Source organism: Rattus norvegicus, chromosome 8 (assembly GCF_036323735.1).
Source record: "Rattus norvegicus strain BN/NHsdMcwi chromosome 8, GRCr8, whole genome shotgun sequence".
NCBI lineage: Eukaryota > Metazoa > Chordata > Mammalia > Rodentia > Muridae > Rattus > Rattus norvegicus.
In genome coordinates, this window is record NC_086026.1 from 127,610,027 (window position 1) to 127,627,922 (window position 17,896).

At 47.9% G+C, this 17,896-nt stretch overlaps 1 protein-coding gene and 1 non-coding gene across 4 annotated transcripts in view; both read left to right on the top strand.

The window, feature by feature from the left end:
- Ctdspl (CTD small phosphatase like) overlaps window positions 1-17,896 on the top strand; it is a 124,522-nt gene that overhangs the window by 89,549 nt on the left and 17,077 nt on the right. Inside the window, exons 2-3 of one of the 3 annotated variants that reach the window (NM_001395740.1) lie at window positions 1,977-2,131; window positions 11,117-11,149. In NM_001395740.1, coding sequence (NP_001382669.1) covers window positions 1,977-2,131; window positions 11,117-11,149 — 188 coding nt within the window. Of the gene's footprint in view, window positions 1-1,971; window positions 2,132-11,116; window positions 11,150-17,896 lie in introns of those variants that run through there. The other 2 variants (NM_001106865.1, XM_039081298.2) reach the window with 2 other exon arrangements.
- Trnag-acc3 (transfer RNA glycine (anticodon ACC) 3) lies at window positions 5,698-5,778 on the top strand. Its single transcript has one exon. It is a non-coding gene; the product is annotated as a tRNA-Gly (tRNA).

The following is a 17,896-nucleotide window of genomic DNA, read 5'->3' on the forward strand; positions in this document are numbered from 1 at the left end:
GATGTGTATGTGTCTGTGTGTGTGTGTGGTGTGTGTGTGTCTCTGTGTATGGTGTGTATGTGTATGTGGTGTGTATGCGTATGGTGTCTGTGTGTGTGTGTCTGTGTGTGTGTGTATGGTGTCTATGTGTCTGTGTGGTGTGTATATGTATGTATGTGGTATGTGTATATATTGTATATATGTGTGGTGTATGTGTGCATATGTATGTGCATGTGAGTGTATGGTGTGTATGTGGTGTGTATGCATATAGTGTCTGTGTGTGTGTGTGTCTGTGTGTGTGTGTGTGTGTATGGTGTCTGTGTCTGTGTGGTGTGTATATGTGTGTATGTGTAGTTAGTGTATATATGTATGGTGTATGTGTGCATATGTGTGTGCATGTGTGTGTATGCATGTATGTGTGTGAATGTGTGTGTGTGTGTGTGTGTGTGTGTGTGTGTGTGTGTGTGTGTGTGGTGTACAGGAACACAGAGGTCAAAAGAGCACATCAGGTTTCTCCCCCGTCAGCCTCTGCTTATTGCTTTGAGGCGTGGTCTCTCTGAACCTAGGGCTTGAGTTGTCTGTCAGTCCAGAAAACAGTGAACTCCTGTCATCCCCTGTCTCCTGCCCTCAGAGCCGGGTTACGGGTGTGTGCAGAACACTGGGCTTGTTACTTGGGCGTTTGACTCTGCACTCTGCTCCTCATTATTGTGTAATGAAAGCTTAAACGCCGAGCTACTCCCCAACCCCTAAGGATCATCTTCAATGAGTGAGAATCGTAAGTCTGTGCTAGTGAGACCACAGACCAACCACATCAGAGCGCATGTGTGCACAGAAATCACGGTCTGCGAGCCTTCTATCCGAATGCACTTGGTTTTGCTGGTACCCGGACACTCTTCCTAAGGTCTTGTGATCACTTGGGAGGGAAGGTGCTGAACCTCTCAAGTTCACACAGTACATGATGCCAGATGGCCCGTGAGGAGAGACTGAAGAGAGACGTGTCCTCACAGTTGCTCCGCATTTAAACCATTTCCCACAGTGTCTGTTTCCCCACTAACCCTCAGCATGGTCCCTTCCCTGTGGCTTCAGCTAGGAGCCCTGCAGACCCACCCAGTCCTGGTATGAGGTAGAACTGCCCCAGCCACATTCCCAGGAAAAAGCTCTGGCCCCTGCTGGAATCTGCCTTCTGCCCTGAGGTGTGTTTTCATCTGGGCCAGGTTTTACCTTTTATTTCTGACTTGTGGCAGCTTGTCCTGAGCATAAATAAACAGAAAGACCCACCCCTCCCCTGGTTCCTCCAGCCAGGACGGGCCAGAGCACTGAGTTGCTCTGGATGGAGAGACTGTTCCCTGAACCTTCAAAGCACATGTTCTCCGCATCCCATCTCCTGATATCTCTATATGGACTCCTCAGCTTGGTCTTGGGGGACCCAGGCCCCCCTCTTGACAAACAACTGTCTTTAAGAAGGGGATTCCTATGTGCTCCTAAATGTTTCTGTCTTTAACTCATGAAGCCTACGGTCTCCACAGTGCACAGCAAGTGTACAAGAACCGAGTTTCAAAGCGGCTCTTGCTTGCTGCCCCAGGGGAGGATGCTTCCAAGAGAGGCCCAGGCCTAGTTTGTTCACAAAGAGACATTGGTTTGGGAGTAGTGCTTCATGCGTGACAGGGATGCTGCACTTGGTAGCACTCAGGTGACGAGGACCCTGAGGACTGTGCAGTTAAGGAGCGGCCCCATTGAAGTCAACAGGATTTTTTTTTTTTTTTTTTGGTTCTTTTTTTTCGGAGCTGGGGACCGAACCCAGGGCCTTGCGCTTCCTAGGTAAGCGCTCTGCCACTGAGCTAAATCCCCAGCCCCGTCAACAGGATTTGAACAGCCTGTGGGAGTGGGCTCCAGGAGGCAGCAGTACACTGCCGTACTCAACGTACTCAACGTTGCCATGTCTTCACGGAGTGCTCAACGGTTGCCATGTCTTCACGGAGTGCTGTTTCTCTCCGCAGCTTCCCAGCGCAACATCAGCCTAAAGAAGCAGAGGGGTCGGAGTATCCTTAGCTCTTTCTTCTGCTGCTTCCGAGACTACAATGTGGAACCCCCTCCACCCAGCAGCCCCAGTGTGCTTCCGCCACTGGTGGAGGAGAACGGTGGGCTTCAGAAGGTCAGTGCCCACGGAGAACTACAATCTAAAACTGCGGTCGTCTCTATGCCCCACCTTGACAAATCCCCCCCCCCCCCCGCAAGAGTGTGTGAAATGCATGTGCAGCCATATTTAAGACTTGGGTGTGGGGTTGGGGATTTAGCTCAGTGGTAGAGCGCTTGCCTAGGAAGCGCAAGGCCCTGGGTTCGGTCCCCAGCTCTGAAAAAAAGAACCAAAAAAAAAAAAAAAAAAAAAAAAGACTTGGGTGCAATCTTTTTAGGTAATAAGTATTTCCGGTCTCCCCAGATAGCACCTAAAGAGCATGCATGATGGACGTTTAAGACCAGCGAGTTGGCTCAGCTGGTAAAGGGGCTTGCTGCCAAGCCTGATGACCTGAATTCAAACCCCAGAATCCACATGGTAGAAGGAGAGAATTGATTCCCACAAAGTATCCCTGAGCTCTTTACGCACACTGTGACTTGCACACACACATACATACATACACACACACATCCGTACATGCATACATATATGCATGCATGCATGCACACATAATACATACATGCACACATACACACACACACACACAAAATAAATAAATGTAATTTTTAAAAAGAACCAGTAGTAGACATAGAAACAGGCAAAATAAGATAGAGAGAGAGCAGACCACGCAGTGAGTATAACTGACTCTAACTCCCTTGAGTGACAACAATATGTGTTTATCAACAGCGAGGTGGAAGGTCTGGGGACACAGCTCGGCGTAGAGTGTTTGTTGTGGTGTGTGTGTGTGTGTGTGTGTGTGTGTGTGTGTGTGTGTGTGTGTTAGATCGTCTTAATAGGTCAAAACCCAAAACCACCCACAGGCTGTCTGACAGACACATCTGAAAGAAAATGACTCAGAACATTTAAGAATATAAGGATAAACAAAGAGACAGCACTCAGGGACAGGCAAGGAAACCAGGCTACATTAATCTCCATCAAACTCGGATTCTGGGGGGCAGGGGGAAAGGCATTGAGAAAGATGGGGGGGAGGTGTTATCCACCAGGATCATGGTTAAAGACTGCAGGTGGCCAGTCATAGAGTTTTACCTTCCAAATCACATAAGCAAACAATGTAAACAGATAACGAGAGGCAGAGCCGCAGGGCTGGGGAAACGCTCAGCGCCTCAGCGGTCACCAGCACTTGCCGCCCTAACACAGGCCTAGGGTGTGGTTCCCAGCACCCGTGTCAGTTCACGGCAGCCTGCGGCTCTAGTCCAGCGGATCTGATGCTCTCTTCTGACTCTCATACATGCACACACACACTAAACATTTAAATAAGAAAAATATACAACGAGTCAAGTGCGGGATGATGTATCGAGACATCTGATTGTTTTGATATATGGCTCAGAAAATAGGAAAAATATTTGATGTGCCCAAATGGGCAAACTAAAACAATCCTTTTCCTGTCTACGAGGTTCTTATGAGTGATACAGGTTTGGAGTGGGAGTGGAGGCTTCAGCGTAGCGCCGAGTAGTATAAAGGGGATGCTAACTGGTTTTACATTCCCGAGGGGACGTTTGGCAACATGGAATTAAAATCTTAGAGTACGCCTGCTGCTGGTAAGGGCATTTCTGTTTCACAGGGGAAAAAATGTCATTGTGATTGTACAAAGATTGAATGAACCTTCTGGAAGGCAAGGGACATACATGTTCAGACACATAATGATTTCAAGAAAGAGACTAAAAATGAAAATTAAAAAAAAAAGCTAGTTGGTTAAAAGAGCTACATCATGGCCATACAATCACATGCTGTGTCTTGGTTTTTAAAAAAAAATGACGTATCCCCAAGAATGGCGTGTCACGATTATTAGCATAAAGAAGGACTTACAGTAGAGCTGGGGAAAAGGCTCAGCATACACAGCCCTTGTGCACAAGCCTGACAGCCTGGGTTCAGAGCTCCGACCCACATGAGAGTGTTGCTGCAGCATCTACGAGCTGAGCCGGGGAGATGACTGCTGGGAGCAGGGCTGTCAGCACAAGCCTGTGGGCCAGCCAGCCTGCCATACACCACAGGAACGGCTAGCAAGACCGGAACCAGACAAGGCAGGCACTTGTCTTCTGTAGAGTCCTAAGCCAGGCTGAAATGTCAGCACCAGGACAGGCTGGTGGACACCCTGGGGAAGGACTTAAACCTCCCAGTGCTGTGGCGGACCCTGGAGGAGGAGCTGCGCTGGCAAACTGAGTGGCTTTATTCCCTGTACCCTAGCATCGGATAACATGGCACTTCCCTCGCCTCTGCTGATCCATGGAAGCCGGGCTCCTCTGGGCTTCTCAGGGTTTCTCCTTCCCCACAGATCCTAATGGACAGAGCGACCAGCCGTGGTCAGAACACACAGCCTTACACAAGCAAAGAAGACTGTAGCCTCAGCTGAAAGGTCCATGTTGAAAAGCTGGCACCTGAGACTCCTTCTGGGGGAAACAGTGGGACAGACAGAAGCCGGCGTCCGGGACACTCAGGACTGCCGGCCTCCGCAGACAGCTCAGTGCAGCCATTCTGGGGCAGGAGAGACTTGTAGGACTCAACTCTTGCAGTACTAAATATAAACCATCAGAACACCAGGGAGAAGGAGAGAACAGCCACTTGTGAGAACTGAAAGCAAGGTCTGGAAAAGCAGCAGAAGAACTCAGACCAGGGGCACAAAGACAGAAATCACGTGGTAGGGAGAGGAGCCTTGTAGGAGACCTACTGGCAGACAGGAGCACCAGAAGGAAAAAATAGAGGTAGCTTTTTTTAGGTTTGGTTTGTGTTTGTTTTTGTTTCTTTGGTTTGCTTTTTAATTTTGTTTTTAATGTATGTGAGTATGCCGTCACTCTCTTCAGACACACCAGAAGAGTGCATCCATGATCCCGTTACAGATGGTTGCAAGCCACCATGTGGTTGCTGGGATTTGAACTCAGGACCTCTGGAAGAGCAGTCAGTGCTCTTAACCACTGAGCCATCTCTCCAGCCCCGTTTGTTTTCTCGAGCTGACAGAGACAGATTGTGCTTTCCATTGAAAAGCTCATTGCCCCCGCCCCATTCCCACCCCCAAAGGATCAGGATCAGGGGAGGCAGAAGCAGATCGAGCCACAGACACGGTGACGAAGCTCTCGGTGTTGAAGTAACACGCTTTACAAGCCACCAGGACACAGTTTGTTTCCAGAGAAAGCAGTCGTGTTAACGGCAGCCTTCTTGTCAGCAACAATAAGGGACAGAAGACCACACGGGTCATGTGCGCAGGTTACCGGAAGGAACGTGCACTACTGAGCGGAAAGTGTGTGTGTCATCTCCTAGCCCTGGGCTGGGAGATGCTTTTTAAGCATGAATGTCGAGTTCGGGCTGTGATTGCTCCATGGCTGCTGAGGATAAACAGAAGCGTAGCTTAGAGGAAGCACAAAACCAGGCTGAGTGAACCAGGATCGGCAGACAGGTGACCGAGACTACATCGGATGCTTTGGTGGATTCAGCCAGAGGCCATCGTCAATAATATACCTGCCATTAGATACGGGAATGATGTGGGCAAGAAGTAAAGGAAAACTGACAGCCGGTCGCTTAAACTGACCATTTTCGGGGTTGGGGATTTAGCTCAGTGGTAGAGCGCTTGCCTACCAAGCGCAAGGCCCTGGGTTCGGTCCCCAGCTCCGAAAAATAGAAAAGAAAAAAAAAAAAAAAACTGACCATTTTCTCGCTGACTGAAGGCTGTGTCAGGCAGGTTAGATCTGGCAATGCAGGAGAGACCCGGACCGTGCACACTTCCCTTTGGACATCTTTGTGCTCCGCTGTCCCTGGTTTCCATGCCTGCCCCCTCATAGCTGTTATGTGTTCTAAGTGCCACACTCCAGACATGGATCTATGTCCACGGGAGGGGGAGTGAGAAGGGTGGTACCAGCCTCAAGTGTCACTGCTTTCACGGGAAATCAGGATTCCGTCACAGGGCTGCCCAATGACAGCAAAGAGAACAGGCAGGGAAATTCAGCCAAAATAGAGAATGACCAGTGAGTAGGTGGGCTGGTCACCATGGTGCTTCAGTGACACCCTCAAAACCTAAGAGGCCTAAAACAATACAAGGTGGGCCAGCACGATGGCTCAGAGGATAAAGGTGTTTGCTGCTAAGCTCGATGACCTAAGTCCTATTCTATGTGGCAGAAGGAGGGATCTGCCTCCTGCAAGTTGTCCTCTGACTTCCATGCACTTACAAGCAAAGGCATGTAGGCGTTCACGCCCTCACACGCATATCCATGCAGAGTAGATAAAAGTTAACTTAAGGGGGCTGGAGAGATGGGCGAGGGGTTAAGAGTTCATGTAGAGGATCCAGTTCAGTTCCTAGCACCCCCGTGCCGGCTCACACCCGTCTGTAATGCCGTCCAGTTTCCGAGGGTCCAGTGCCGTCTCCTGGCATCTACAGACTCTGCACACATATGGTTCACAAACATACGTGCACACAGAACAACTCAACACACATAAAATTTTTAATTTATAGTTAATTTTTTTAAGAGTAGTTGGAAGAGTTATTAAAAAGATTATTTTCCCCTCATCCTTTACTTATCATAGGCTAGCGGAGCGTGGAGACACAGCAAGCTGCAAATCTAATTTAAGTCATTCTAGACAAAGTTGAAGAAGATGTTTTTAAACAAATGAAATTAATTTTAACGATATTTTACTTACCCCAATATATCCAAGGTATTCAAACACAGGATTAATAGGCTAATATTACTGAGACAATTTCTTTTTTTATCTTACCAGTTCAAGTACTAACATGTGTATCTTATACTTGGCTCATATCTTAATTTGGGCTATCCACATCTCACGGACTCAGTAGCTACCTATGAGCTGCCTGGAGTGACAGACCAACTCCTCACAATTGTGGACCTCGGGGATGATGGCCCAGCATCTTGCCTTCCTTGACTGTCACGGTCCCCTGAAGGTTCTGACTCAGAAGCAAAATGCATTTTGACCCTAGTGGCTGAAGCCAGATAGGCGGCTATCCCTAACTTCAAAGGCGACCATGCTAGGTACCAAAAGAGAAGCTGGGAGGGTGGGGTAAAGACAGGCTAATGCCTGTTACAGTAAGAAGTTACTTGTTTCCATAACAACATTAAAACACCGATGAGAAAGGAAGGGAGAGAATGGAGGCTGGTGCAGTGTACAAAGACAGACTGAGAAGTCCTCCTGATAAGGCAGTGTCAGTATCAGACCACGCAGAATTCGTTCAGATATGTTAGGAGCTGGAGAGCTGGCTCGGTAAGTGAAGGAGCACTTGCTGGTCTTGCAGAGGGTGTGAGAGCATCTCCCAGCATCTCTGTGAGGCTGCTCACAGACATCTGTCACCGCCCCTCTAGGGGATCTCACGCACTCATCTGACCTCCATGGGCACCCACATGCACTCCACACCCAAGCACACAAATAAAAAGGAATCAACTTTAAAAGCATTAAACACAGGAAAGACATTCACAGTGAAAAGGGGGTCCAAACCCGAAGCATGTAACAGCCCAGCCATCCTTCCGGATGACAAAAAAATGTGGCCAGCTAGGACAAGAAAGCTTGGGTAAAATCAAGATGAAAATGCTATTTTGTCTTCCGAAAATGAACAGCAGACGGCACAGGCGATTTCACTGGTAGGTTCTGGCTGGTGGGATACAGCTGGAAAGTGAACGTTGTTATGAATATGGAAAAGTTATAAATTTAGCCTTGCTTGCAGATGACATCACTGTTTACATAGATACCCAGAAGAGTATAGAAATGGGTTCCAGTCCACTTGAAAGATTCTGGTCTGCTCGCTCCCGTGTGCTTCAGGATAGGCATTCGTGTGGAAGGAAAAAAATATAAAGAATGGAGAACACTTGAGGAGGAACTCCCCCTGACAGACAGCTTGCCTGGCAGATGCCAGTCCTTGGTGTGTACAGCAAGCGATCATTAAGATGAGAGCCCACTGTGGTTCGTGTCCTGGTCTCCGTTCCAAGCAGCTCTCTCCATACACTTCTCTTTCCTCCCTGCTTAAAAGCTATGGCTGTGGGCGGGGACCTGAGCAGGAAAAAGCCTTGGCTGCCAAACCCCACAACCTGAGGTCCATCCTTGGGACCCACATTGTGGAAGGAGAGAACCAACTCCTGCAAGTTGTCCTCTGACCTCCACACGTGCAGGGTAGCACAGTCCCACAGGCGCCTACAAAATAAACAAATCAATTATCAGATGTAATAGAAATACATCAATGTGGGAAAGAGCCCTTAGTGAAGGGAGCGGGGCGTCCTCGGTTGCTATGGAGATAAACACCTTTTAAGGCATTCCTTTGGGAGCCAGCATTAGGCTCACTCAGAATTCCTGTTCATTCATGGGCTGCCTCTACTCAACACTTGCCAAAATGGCTTTTTAAATAATTCAGTTCTGTGGAGCTCAGAAATTCGGCTGCTTTTCCAGAGGCCTAGACTTGGATTCCCAGCACTCAAGTGGCAGCTCAAAACCCTCTGTAACTCCAGTAACAAGATCTGGCACCCCTCCTGGTCCCTGTGAGCACCCAAAACACCATACACGTAAAATAAAAAGATACATTGTTTCTTTTAAAGAATTCAGCTGCCTTATCTTAGTTAAATCTATATCGAGATGCTGTCTGCATAACAAATGCGTGGTCTGTGGGACAGTGTGGACAGGGAAGACTGACTCCCAGAGGACCCTGAATCCCTCCAGCACCCACAGAACACAGGGCTAAGCCTGGTAGATTCCAGACCTGACTCTACTGGAGTCTCCAGGACTTCCTGCCTCTCCTGATCAGCACCGTAGAGAAGGTGGAAGGGCAAGGCCGTGGACAGAACGGGAAAGGTCACTGCTGAGACACCATCCACCCCCAGCATTTACTTCACCCTGGAGAAATGGAGGTTCAGAGCCTTTTTTTAACCTGCTTCTGCAGCAGTGGTTTAAGCTGACAGTCACTGGGGCCATCTCAGCTGTACACTGGACCTATAGGCCAGCAACATCTAGAGACTGAGGAGTCCATCCCGGAAGACTTCAATGGTGGTGACCATGGTGGACCCCTAAGAGTAAGGCATCCTAAAAGAGATTGTCAGAAACATAAATACCCACATACATATACACACATACCCTTTATGCAATAGCACACACACACACTCGAAATACACACATATACACACCGTATACACACACCCCATAGACACACAACCTACACACATACACACAATACACACACACCCTACACACATACACACCCTGTATACACACACCCTACATACATAAATGCACATATCCCAACCCCACACACATACTCTTCGTAGTACACACGTGCACATGCCCTCACACACACCCCATACACATGTGCATGCACACATACACATCTCATACACACACATAATCTCTCACACTGGAGAGTGTGTTTATGCACACACACACATGTAGGTCTCATTCCCACATACCTGAGACTCGGCACACTTTGTTTTCATTGCAGTGCTCCTTTGGTCTCTCCACACACATGCTCGCCTCCTGACAGGTGCTTTTGAGGCTGACTGGGCCTCTGTGATCTCTGGCTGGAGCAGGGCTTCCTACCTGTCTTTGCCTCCAGAGCCTTCCAGGGCCTAGAGATCTGTCCCTGCTCCCAGGAGCCATCCTGGTGAGACAGACCAGAGATGCTCTTGAGCCAGTTAGAGCATCCTCACCTGGCCCGTCTGGCCCGTCTGGCTCAGCGCCACCACTCTGAAGAGGCCCAGCATTTACCAGTGTCTGGTTGTATCTCCCACACTGACAGCAGTGATCTGCTCCTGAGTCCAAATGTTGAGGATGGTACTATTTAGAAGCTTCTGGAACACCAAGTTTGATTAGTGTGTACTGTTGTGTGGGAGAGCTTTTCCTTGGATAGAGCCTGCTTAGAATCATAGAGAGAGGCCCCCTTTGGGGCCTCCTCCTGGCAAAGGAAGGAGTCATCAGAGTTGTCTTCAGAGAAAGAGGAATTGTAGTTACACCTCGGAGGTTATGTCAAGAGGCCAGAGATAATCAGGAGGCGACCATACAGGTCTCAGCTGAGCTAGCCAGAGGTGCCACCTGCCTTTGCCATCAGGTTTGGCCTTCGCAGGAGACCATGTCACTGGTGACCTCACACCTTGGTAACCATGGAGACACGTCTTTTCACAAATCCTCTAGTCAGCGATTAAAGAGTGCATCTCCCAACCAGGCCATATGAAGAAGAAAAAAAATGCAAGAAAATAAACTATTTTTTTCCCTGCACTAACATTTATCAATGGTATAATAAACTGTTTCTGCCAGCCAGGCTCGAAATGTCTGGTGTTCTGGACAGAAGCTAGTCAAGGCCCTTCTTCGGGGCGTGAATATTCTTAACGCCCTTCCCTTCGTTTCCATTTCCCTTAAAGGGGAGAGCTACAACTGTGACCGGAGAGGGAACTTCGTGTGCCTTTCCCTGTCCCCTCTTTCAAGTGCTCTCCTCCACCTCACATCGGACCTGGAGAGGTCTCGTAGACCTGAGGTCTCCCTTGCCCATTCGGTGTTAAAGTGATGTTGTCTTTTGGGGATGGGGAGGTAAATGCTTAAAAATAAGAAACAAACTGGCTATCAGAGGAGTGGGGATCAAAATATGAGTGTTTGTTCTTGTTTTTAAGTTAGAGTCAGATTCCTGGGAGCAGGGCAGATAAATAAACAGGCTGTGGGCCTCAAGCCCAGCCTCCAAGTCGGGGAGGGATCCGGAGGTAACAAGAGCTTGAGCCCTGAAATCTGTCCCTCAGCTCACAGGAGACCACCAGGGTGCCAGGGTGGGAAGGTCACTGCTGTGTTTGTGCTCTAGAGAGCTTGGAAGTTTTGTTTTGGTTGTTTGTGTTTTTTTGTTTGTTTTTTGTTTTTGTTTGTTTGGGGTTTTTGGTTTGGTTTGGTTTTGGTTTTGGTTTTTGGTTTTTGGTTTTGTTTTGTTTTGAGAATGTAATTCCTTTCTCTTCCAACCTGACAGTGATTTTCTTTTCTTTTCTTTCTCCTCAGGGTGACCAGAGGCAGGTCATTCCCGTACCAAGTGTATGTATCTTTATCCAGTTCTCTTAAGACATTTGGCTACTCAGGGGCCCACTCGTGGGGAAAAGTTTTCTAACGTTCTTGTTTCTGTTGGGTTTTATCGTGGGGTACAAACAACCATATTCTGCTTTAAGGGAAAAAAAAAAAGCAAAGAAACGAAGCTAGTTTGAGCTAGTTTGGAGGACTTCTGTTCATGGGAGAACAGACAGCAGCGGTGTCCACCCACTTCCCCCTGGTATCCCCCCAGTTTCAGTAAACTGAGGTCTTGGAGCCCATCCCCACCCCCTACTGCACTGCCCAGCTCCACTATGCAGCCCTGGACTGAGAGGAACCATCACTTAAGTTTTAAAACCTTACATTCCAAGGAGAAGTTGTACCTCTGTCCCCAGGTCTCCGCTGGAGCCATTTGCTCTCATATCTCCCACTTCCTCACCTCAGCTAGCCGCACCTCCATCCTCAGATCATGTAGCAAACAATTCCCCTGAGGACAGCCAGGCACAACCCTGTGTCCTCAGGGAAGGGTCCAGCCTCTAAAACAGTCTGTGAATTGGCCTCCTGGTCTATGAAGATCATCTGATTCGGATTATGGGACTCCGATCTGTTTGTGTATCTTTGACAAGTTTTCTGGGGCCATCAGGAAATGCAACTGCCCTACCTTGAAGGCTTTTGATAGCATGTGTCGTTTGCAGGTGGCCTAAAAAGGCCACTCATTTTCTCTTCCTCGGGACCTTTGATTCTCTATTGGCCATGCCTGTGAGGGGTGGGTTCCTTTGGGGAAAGACTGCTCTGGCAATTCAGCATGTTAACCAGTGTTTGATTGTGACACCCTGCAGGCTGATAGCAGGGAGCTTCATCTGACCTCCATAAAGGTAGTCTCGTACATTTCTCTCACATAAGTGTCTGTAGTAAATAGAGGGCAGCATCTATTGCCCCTCCCATTCAGTGTCACTGACTCCCCCAGGTGACCAATGGCCGTCTGTAAAGCTGGGTGCTTTTACAGCATCCATGACCCCTGCAGACCCAGCTGAGGACACTGGCCCTTTCCTCAAAGATGCAGAAATCCCGCATAAAGTAAACCAGGGACAAGGAGGCTCCTTGTATAATTTATCTCAGCATCAGATCAATAAACTGCAGGTTCTTACAACTACTACACCTACGGCAGGCGGAGGGTCACGTGGCTGACTCTCGGGACTGGTTTCCAAAAAGGCTGAAGTTACTTTGTGTCTTTGTGTTGATGCTTCCCTACCCCCACAAACACACACACACACGGAATTAACCTGTGTGGGTTAAAAAGCATTCTACCACTGAGCTACATCCCCAGCCCCAACTTGCACCTTTAAATGATAAGGAAGGAAAACCGTCCTACCAATGGGCTGTCTCACTTGCATTGCCTGCTCAGCATACAAGGCTGAGAACAAGGTCATCTGGGCTCAATTCAGACCTGAGATGTAGATCCTGGCTTCCCTGGTAAAATCTGTACTGACTTCCCAAGGCCCCAGGTCACTTAGGTAGATTGTCCCGTTCTTCCTGGAGCAGAGAGGGTGCTGGGTAATACTGACACCAGGGTCGCTGTGTCAGAGGACTAGATGCCTAGCTAGTCAGGTACAGAGCCTCTAGACCTCCCCGGCCTCCAGAATGACTTCTCCAGACAGAAAGTGCAAGAGGAGTCTGAGGCTGGGAGGGGGTGGGGGGGCACAGACGACTGCTGGCACAGACTTGTTCTCCCGTCCCTCCTCCCTGCCCAGCTCTGGCCTCACCCCTGTTTCTCTCATTTACATGCTGGTTTCTCATGTGCAAACATTTCAGACTTTGAACTTTTATTCAACAATAATTCAAGCCAGTCGTTAATTTTTTTTTTCTTTTTTTCGGAGCTGGGGACCAAACCCAGGGCCTTGCGCTTGCTAGGCAAGCGCTCTACCACTGAGCTAAATCCCCAACCCTGTTAAATTTTAAATGCTGAAAAATTAACACAAAAGGGGGAAAATCCTCCCAGCAGCCCCCACGATCCTACTGTGACCATCGTAAATGCTGTTACATCCCTCTCAGAAAGTTTCCAGAGAAACACATACATGTCCGTACACACGAGGTATCGTTGCGCCCTCTGTTCTGCAAGCAGCCCGCTGGGTCACACGCACCTCGAACATCCTTCCACATACCAGCAAACACACTTCACCTCATATTGCCTGGCATTCACTTGGCCACCGTCAGTGTGTGTTCATGAGCTTTTGTCATAAGTGTGCCTGTGTGTACACGGACCTCTGCGATCTGGTCCTAACTGGAAACACTGTGTCCAACAGCATACTCTGCATTGTTAGTTATCAGATTGCCCTCCAAATACTGTTAGTTAATGCTCCCAGAAACAGCCTCTGAAATGACCCCAATCCCTTGCCGAAAATAGTTCCCAGAGGCTTTTAAAACCTTTGCTACTCCAAAAGTAACGATGCTGTTGCTTTATTGCTCTGGCCGGCATTACTGATCAATGAATATGAACAGTTTCTCATTGACTGCATACCCTGCTTCCACACTGCCTGAGTAGGTCTTGTCTTGTCTAATCTTTTTTAAAATGTTCGAGAGGTGGTGCTTGGCCTGAGAGAGAGAGACAGAGACAGAGACAAAGAGAGCAAGCTTGGTGTGTGCTTGTGGCCAAGGCTGATGACCTGAGTCTGATTCCCCAGGACTCACACTTGTTTTCTATATGTTCATACACACACACACACACACACACACACACACACATACACACAAAAGCATGCACGCACGCACACATGCACAAACACCACGTGTAAATAAAAATTTTTAATGCTAAAGAATTACCCTTACTGTGTCTTTTGACCTTGCTCATAATCATTTTTGCCACAAAGAAATTTTGATCTTCTATGGGTAAATGTATTGATCTGATGCCTCGTGACTCCCGTTTCTGTGACCGTGACTGTGACCCATGATCTCTTCTGTGTTCTTCATTTACAAGGCACCGCATGGTACTCCAGTGGTCACTCTGTGTCCCTGAACCTTTACTGAGTTGTCCTTTGGGCCACGCCTCTGGAATGACCTCTTCAGTAGCTTTTGTCTCCAGCCATGGGCTGACAGTTAGGGCCTTCCTCCTTGGGAAGCTTCATGGGGATTTAGTTACAGTCTTTGACAGTAGAGGTAAGGAAGAAGTGCAGGGGGCCAGAAAGTTCACATACATGGAATGGTCCTGACTTGAGACAAGCTTGGGAGGATGGTGTCCTCGGTGAAAGATACCACAGGCCCTGTTGTCCACTCTTTGGCTGAAGTCACACATCTCGCTGATGTGCACACACGGAGGCCTGGCAGTATAGCAGAGCCTTTAAACCGCTGAAAGGGGAAGTAGGAATTGACTTATCAACTAGCCTGTGTTCTGTGCCAAAAGCGTCTAATAAAACTGGAGTTATCGTTCCCAAACTTTAGGCAGCAAGCCATGATGCCTTCCTTCCCTGACCTCACTTCCATTCTTCTGCCCCACCCCACCCCCACAAGTCCCATAAATGCATTTATGCAGTGACTTTGTACAGAAAAGGCCGTTCCTACTGTACTCAGTGGCCCATGCTTGTAACCCCAACGCCAGGAGGATTGAGAGTTTCAGACCAGCCAGGGTTAAATGGCTCTTCCCTCATTGCTCTTCCGGAGGTCCCGAGTTCAATTCCCAGCAACCACATGGTGGCTCACAACCATCTGTGATGGGATCTGATGCCCTCTTCTGGTGTGTCTGAAGACAGCAACAGTGTACTCATACATAAAATAAATATTTTTTTAAAAAAATTTAAAATGTAAAATTTAAAAAAGAAACGTTTAAAGAAACGCTGACAACCTGGAACCCATAACCACAGACTTCGCAGAATTGTCCTCTGACCTGCACACATATGCCATGACATACTGGTGCCCACATAGAATCCACACACAATAACACCGACAACAGCAATAATGATGTCAATCACAAAAAATAAATAACAGGGTTTTTCTAATGACAACCCTGATGGTACAGGCTTCTAATTCCAGCTGTTCCAGAGGCTGAGGTAGAGTGAGTTCAAGGCCAGTCTGGGTACCTTAGTGAGACCGTGCCTCATGTTTTAAAAAGTCAAGAGAGGGTGGATGTGGCTCACTGATGGAGTGCTTACCTAGCATGGCCGATGTCCCAGGTTCAGCTTACAGTACTGCTGTCCATAAGGAAGGCCCTTCCTGATGTAGTGGGTGTTTTTCTCGACCTTAAGCTTTATGAAGACCTCACTCAAAAGTCTAGTTAAATCTTCGAGGAAATGGTTCAAGATGAGCAAAGTAACAAAGTCCTGTGGTGGTGGCCTTATAGTGTCCTCTTATTGCCAAGAGCACACCAGAGGTCTTGGCAGTGGACTGAGGAATTTGCATTTTTCTAGAGTAGGCTCCTGGACAAGCTGTGTGCATTTAGGAAAGGGGCTATGCCTTAATGGAGCCCTCCCTCGTTGCAGGGTTTCCCAGCCTGGCCTTGCTTTCTCTCGAAAGTCAATAGCTTGCTTAACAAGAGTCTCGCCCACCTGGTCTTTTCTTCCGTGAATCCCTGGGTCAGGGACATCTATTTTTTTTTTAATTACTCTTAATTCCCAGACTATCTGTAAAGTGTGGGTCATGTGTGCTGAGGAGGTAGTTTTTGGTCTTGGGCTCAGAAAAGCACGGAGCCGCTTTGAGCAGATCTTTGATGGTTTCAGATCTGCGAGGGGTAGAATTGCTAGAGCCTGGTTTTCCGGGCTAGCAGTTTAAGTGACTTGAGTTGTAAGCATTGCTTTAGGAGTGCAGAAAGCAGAGGGGGAGGACTGGAGAGATGCAGGCTAAACCTAGGGGCAGGGGGATTGGCGAGACGGCTAGATAGGGAAAGGTTCTCACCTGTCCACATTCTTCTTCACGGGGAGACTGGTGAGACTGCGTCTGTCTCCCACGAATTGTGTGATCAAGTCAAAACAAACGTTATCCTTGTCACTGCTGTGGCCCAAAGAAAGAATTCCCTGTCTCTTGCTTACGTTCACTCGTGGGACTGACTCTCCCTGCACCCAACAAATCTCAACCCTGCTTTTAAAAAAAATGTTTAGCTACAAAATTTCTTGCAAGTTTAGTGATTTGTTTTTTGTTTGTTTTTTTTGTTTGTTTGTTTTTGTTTTTTTTTTAAGTAACCCGCCGACTCAGTCGTTTATAATGGTGGAAACAGTTCCCCTCAGTCCCTGAATTCCATGTCAGCTGCCAGGGGGTATCCCACCTCCCTTGCTGGTGCTGGGACGCCATGAAGGACCAAGAGCTTTAATCAAAGCTGTGAGAGATCCTTCTGGGCTTTTTCTTCTCCGTGATTTGGAGAAGGAGATCAATCCAAGGAACATCCTAGAGTTGGGGCTGCCTATGTCCTCATACCTCAGCTCTTCATGCTCAGCCCCTCTGCTAGGTGAACACGGTACCTACCTCCTTCGCTATCCTCCTGACTGTGGTGAACATTCACTGTTTAATTTTATTTTCAGTCCTGGGACTAAACCTAATGCCTCACACATACCAACACTCTAGCCTGCTGCCCGCCCTGGTTTTCAAGATGGGTTCTAAGTCTGCCAAGTGAGCCCTAACACTCTGTAGCCTAGACAAGCCTTGAGCTGTTCATCCTCCTACCTCGGTTTCCTGAGTTGCTGGGATCACAGCCTGCACCTTCAAAATTAATTACGTTTTATTATTAGCTGATGTTCCAAGGGGGAAAAGTATCAGCCACTTTAAAGGAAATACTCCTGATTTCAGACTTGCTTGTCCCGCTTGAAAAACTCCGCTGTTCATTCTCCCGTGGCTGAGTCTGGATTTTTAATTATGTTTTGTTTCGAATCAAATATTAAACAGCTTGCAGGGGGAAAAAAATTAACCAGTTAACTGTAGACACGGAACATATCACAGTCAATTAAAATAGTTCACACTATCTCTCTGGAATGAGGCAAGGCCCAAAGAAATAAACACTCAAAACAGAGGAGGCTGGCTGAAATTACAGAGCAGTGGATTAGCTCTTTATGACCCCATCACAAGACAGGAGTCAGCTGCTGTAAAGACTCTTTGGTCCACGTGGATTGGAGTCTAACTCAATAAAAGAGGCACGGATGCCCCATCCATTCGGTTTCGTGCCACAACAGCGCAGGCGCTGAATCCTCCGGTTTAAACTTGTTGGTGGGTCTATAGCTTTTCTTCTACTGTTTAAAAATGCCTGTCATGGAGGCTGAAGAGACAGCTCGGTAATTAAGCATTTATGCCACTCCCACGAAGGACCCAGGTTCAGTTTCTCCCGCACCCACATAGCTCACAGCTACCACCTGTACCTGCAATTCCAGTAGATCTGATGCCCTCTTCTGGACTCGACAGGCACATGCATGCACAAAGCGCACATAAGCAGGCAGACATAAATAAAAAATACCAGTCCTTGGGTTGCAGAGATAGCTCAGCAGTTAAGAGCACTGACTGCTCTTCCAGAGGTCCTGAGTGCAAATCTTACCCACCACATGGTGGCTCACAACTGTCTGTAATGAGATCTGATACCCTCTTCTGGTGTGTCTGAAGACAGCTGCAGTGTACTCACATACATAAAATAAATTCTCTTAAAAAAGAAGAGGAAGAGGAAGAAGAAAGCAAGCCCAGGCGTGATGGCAGAGCACAGACCCTCACGGTAGTCACAGAAAGACATGGTTGGTTTTAGTGGGGCAGAATTTCCACTGCAGAATCCCGACTGTTACTACTTTTAATAAAATG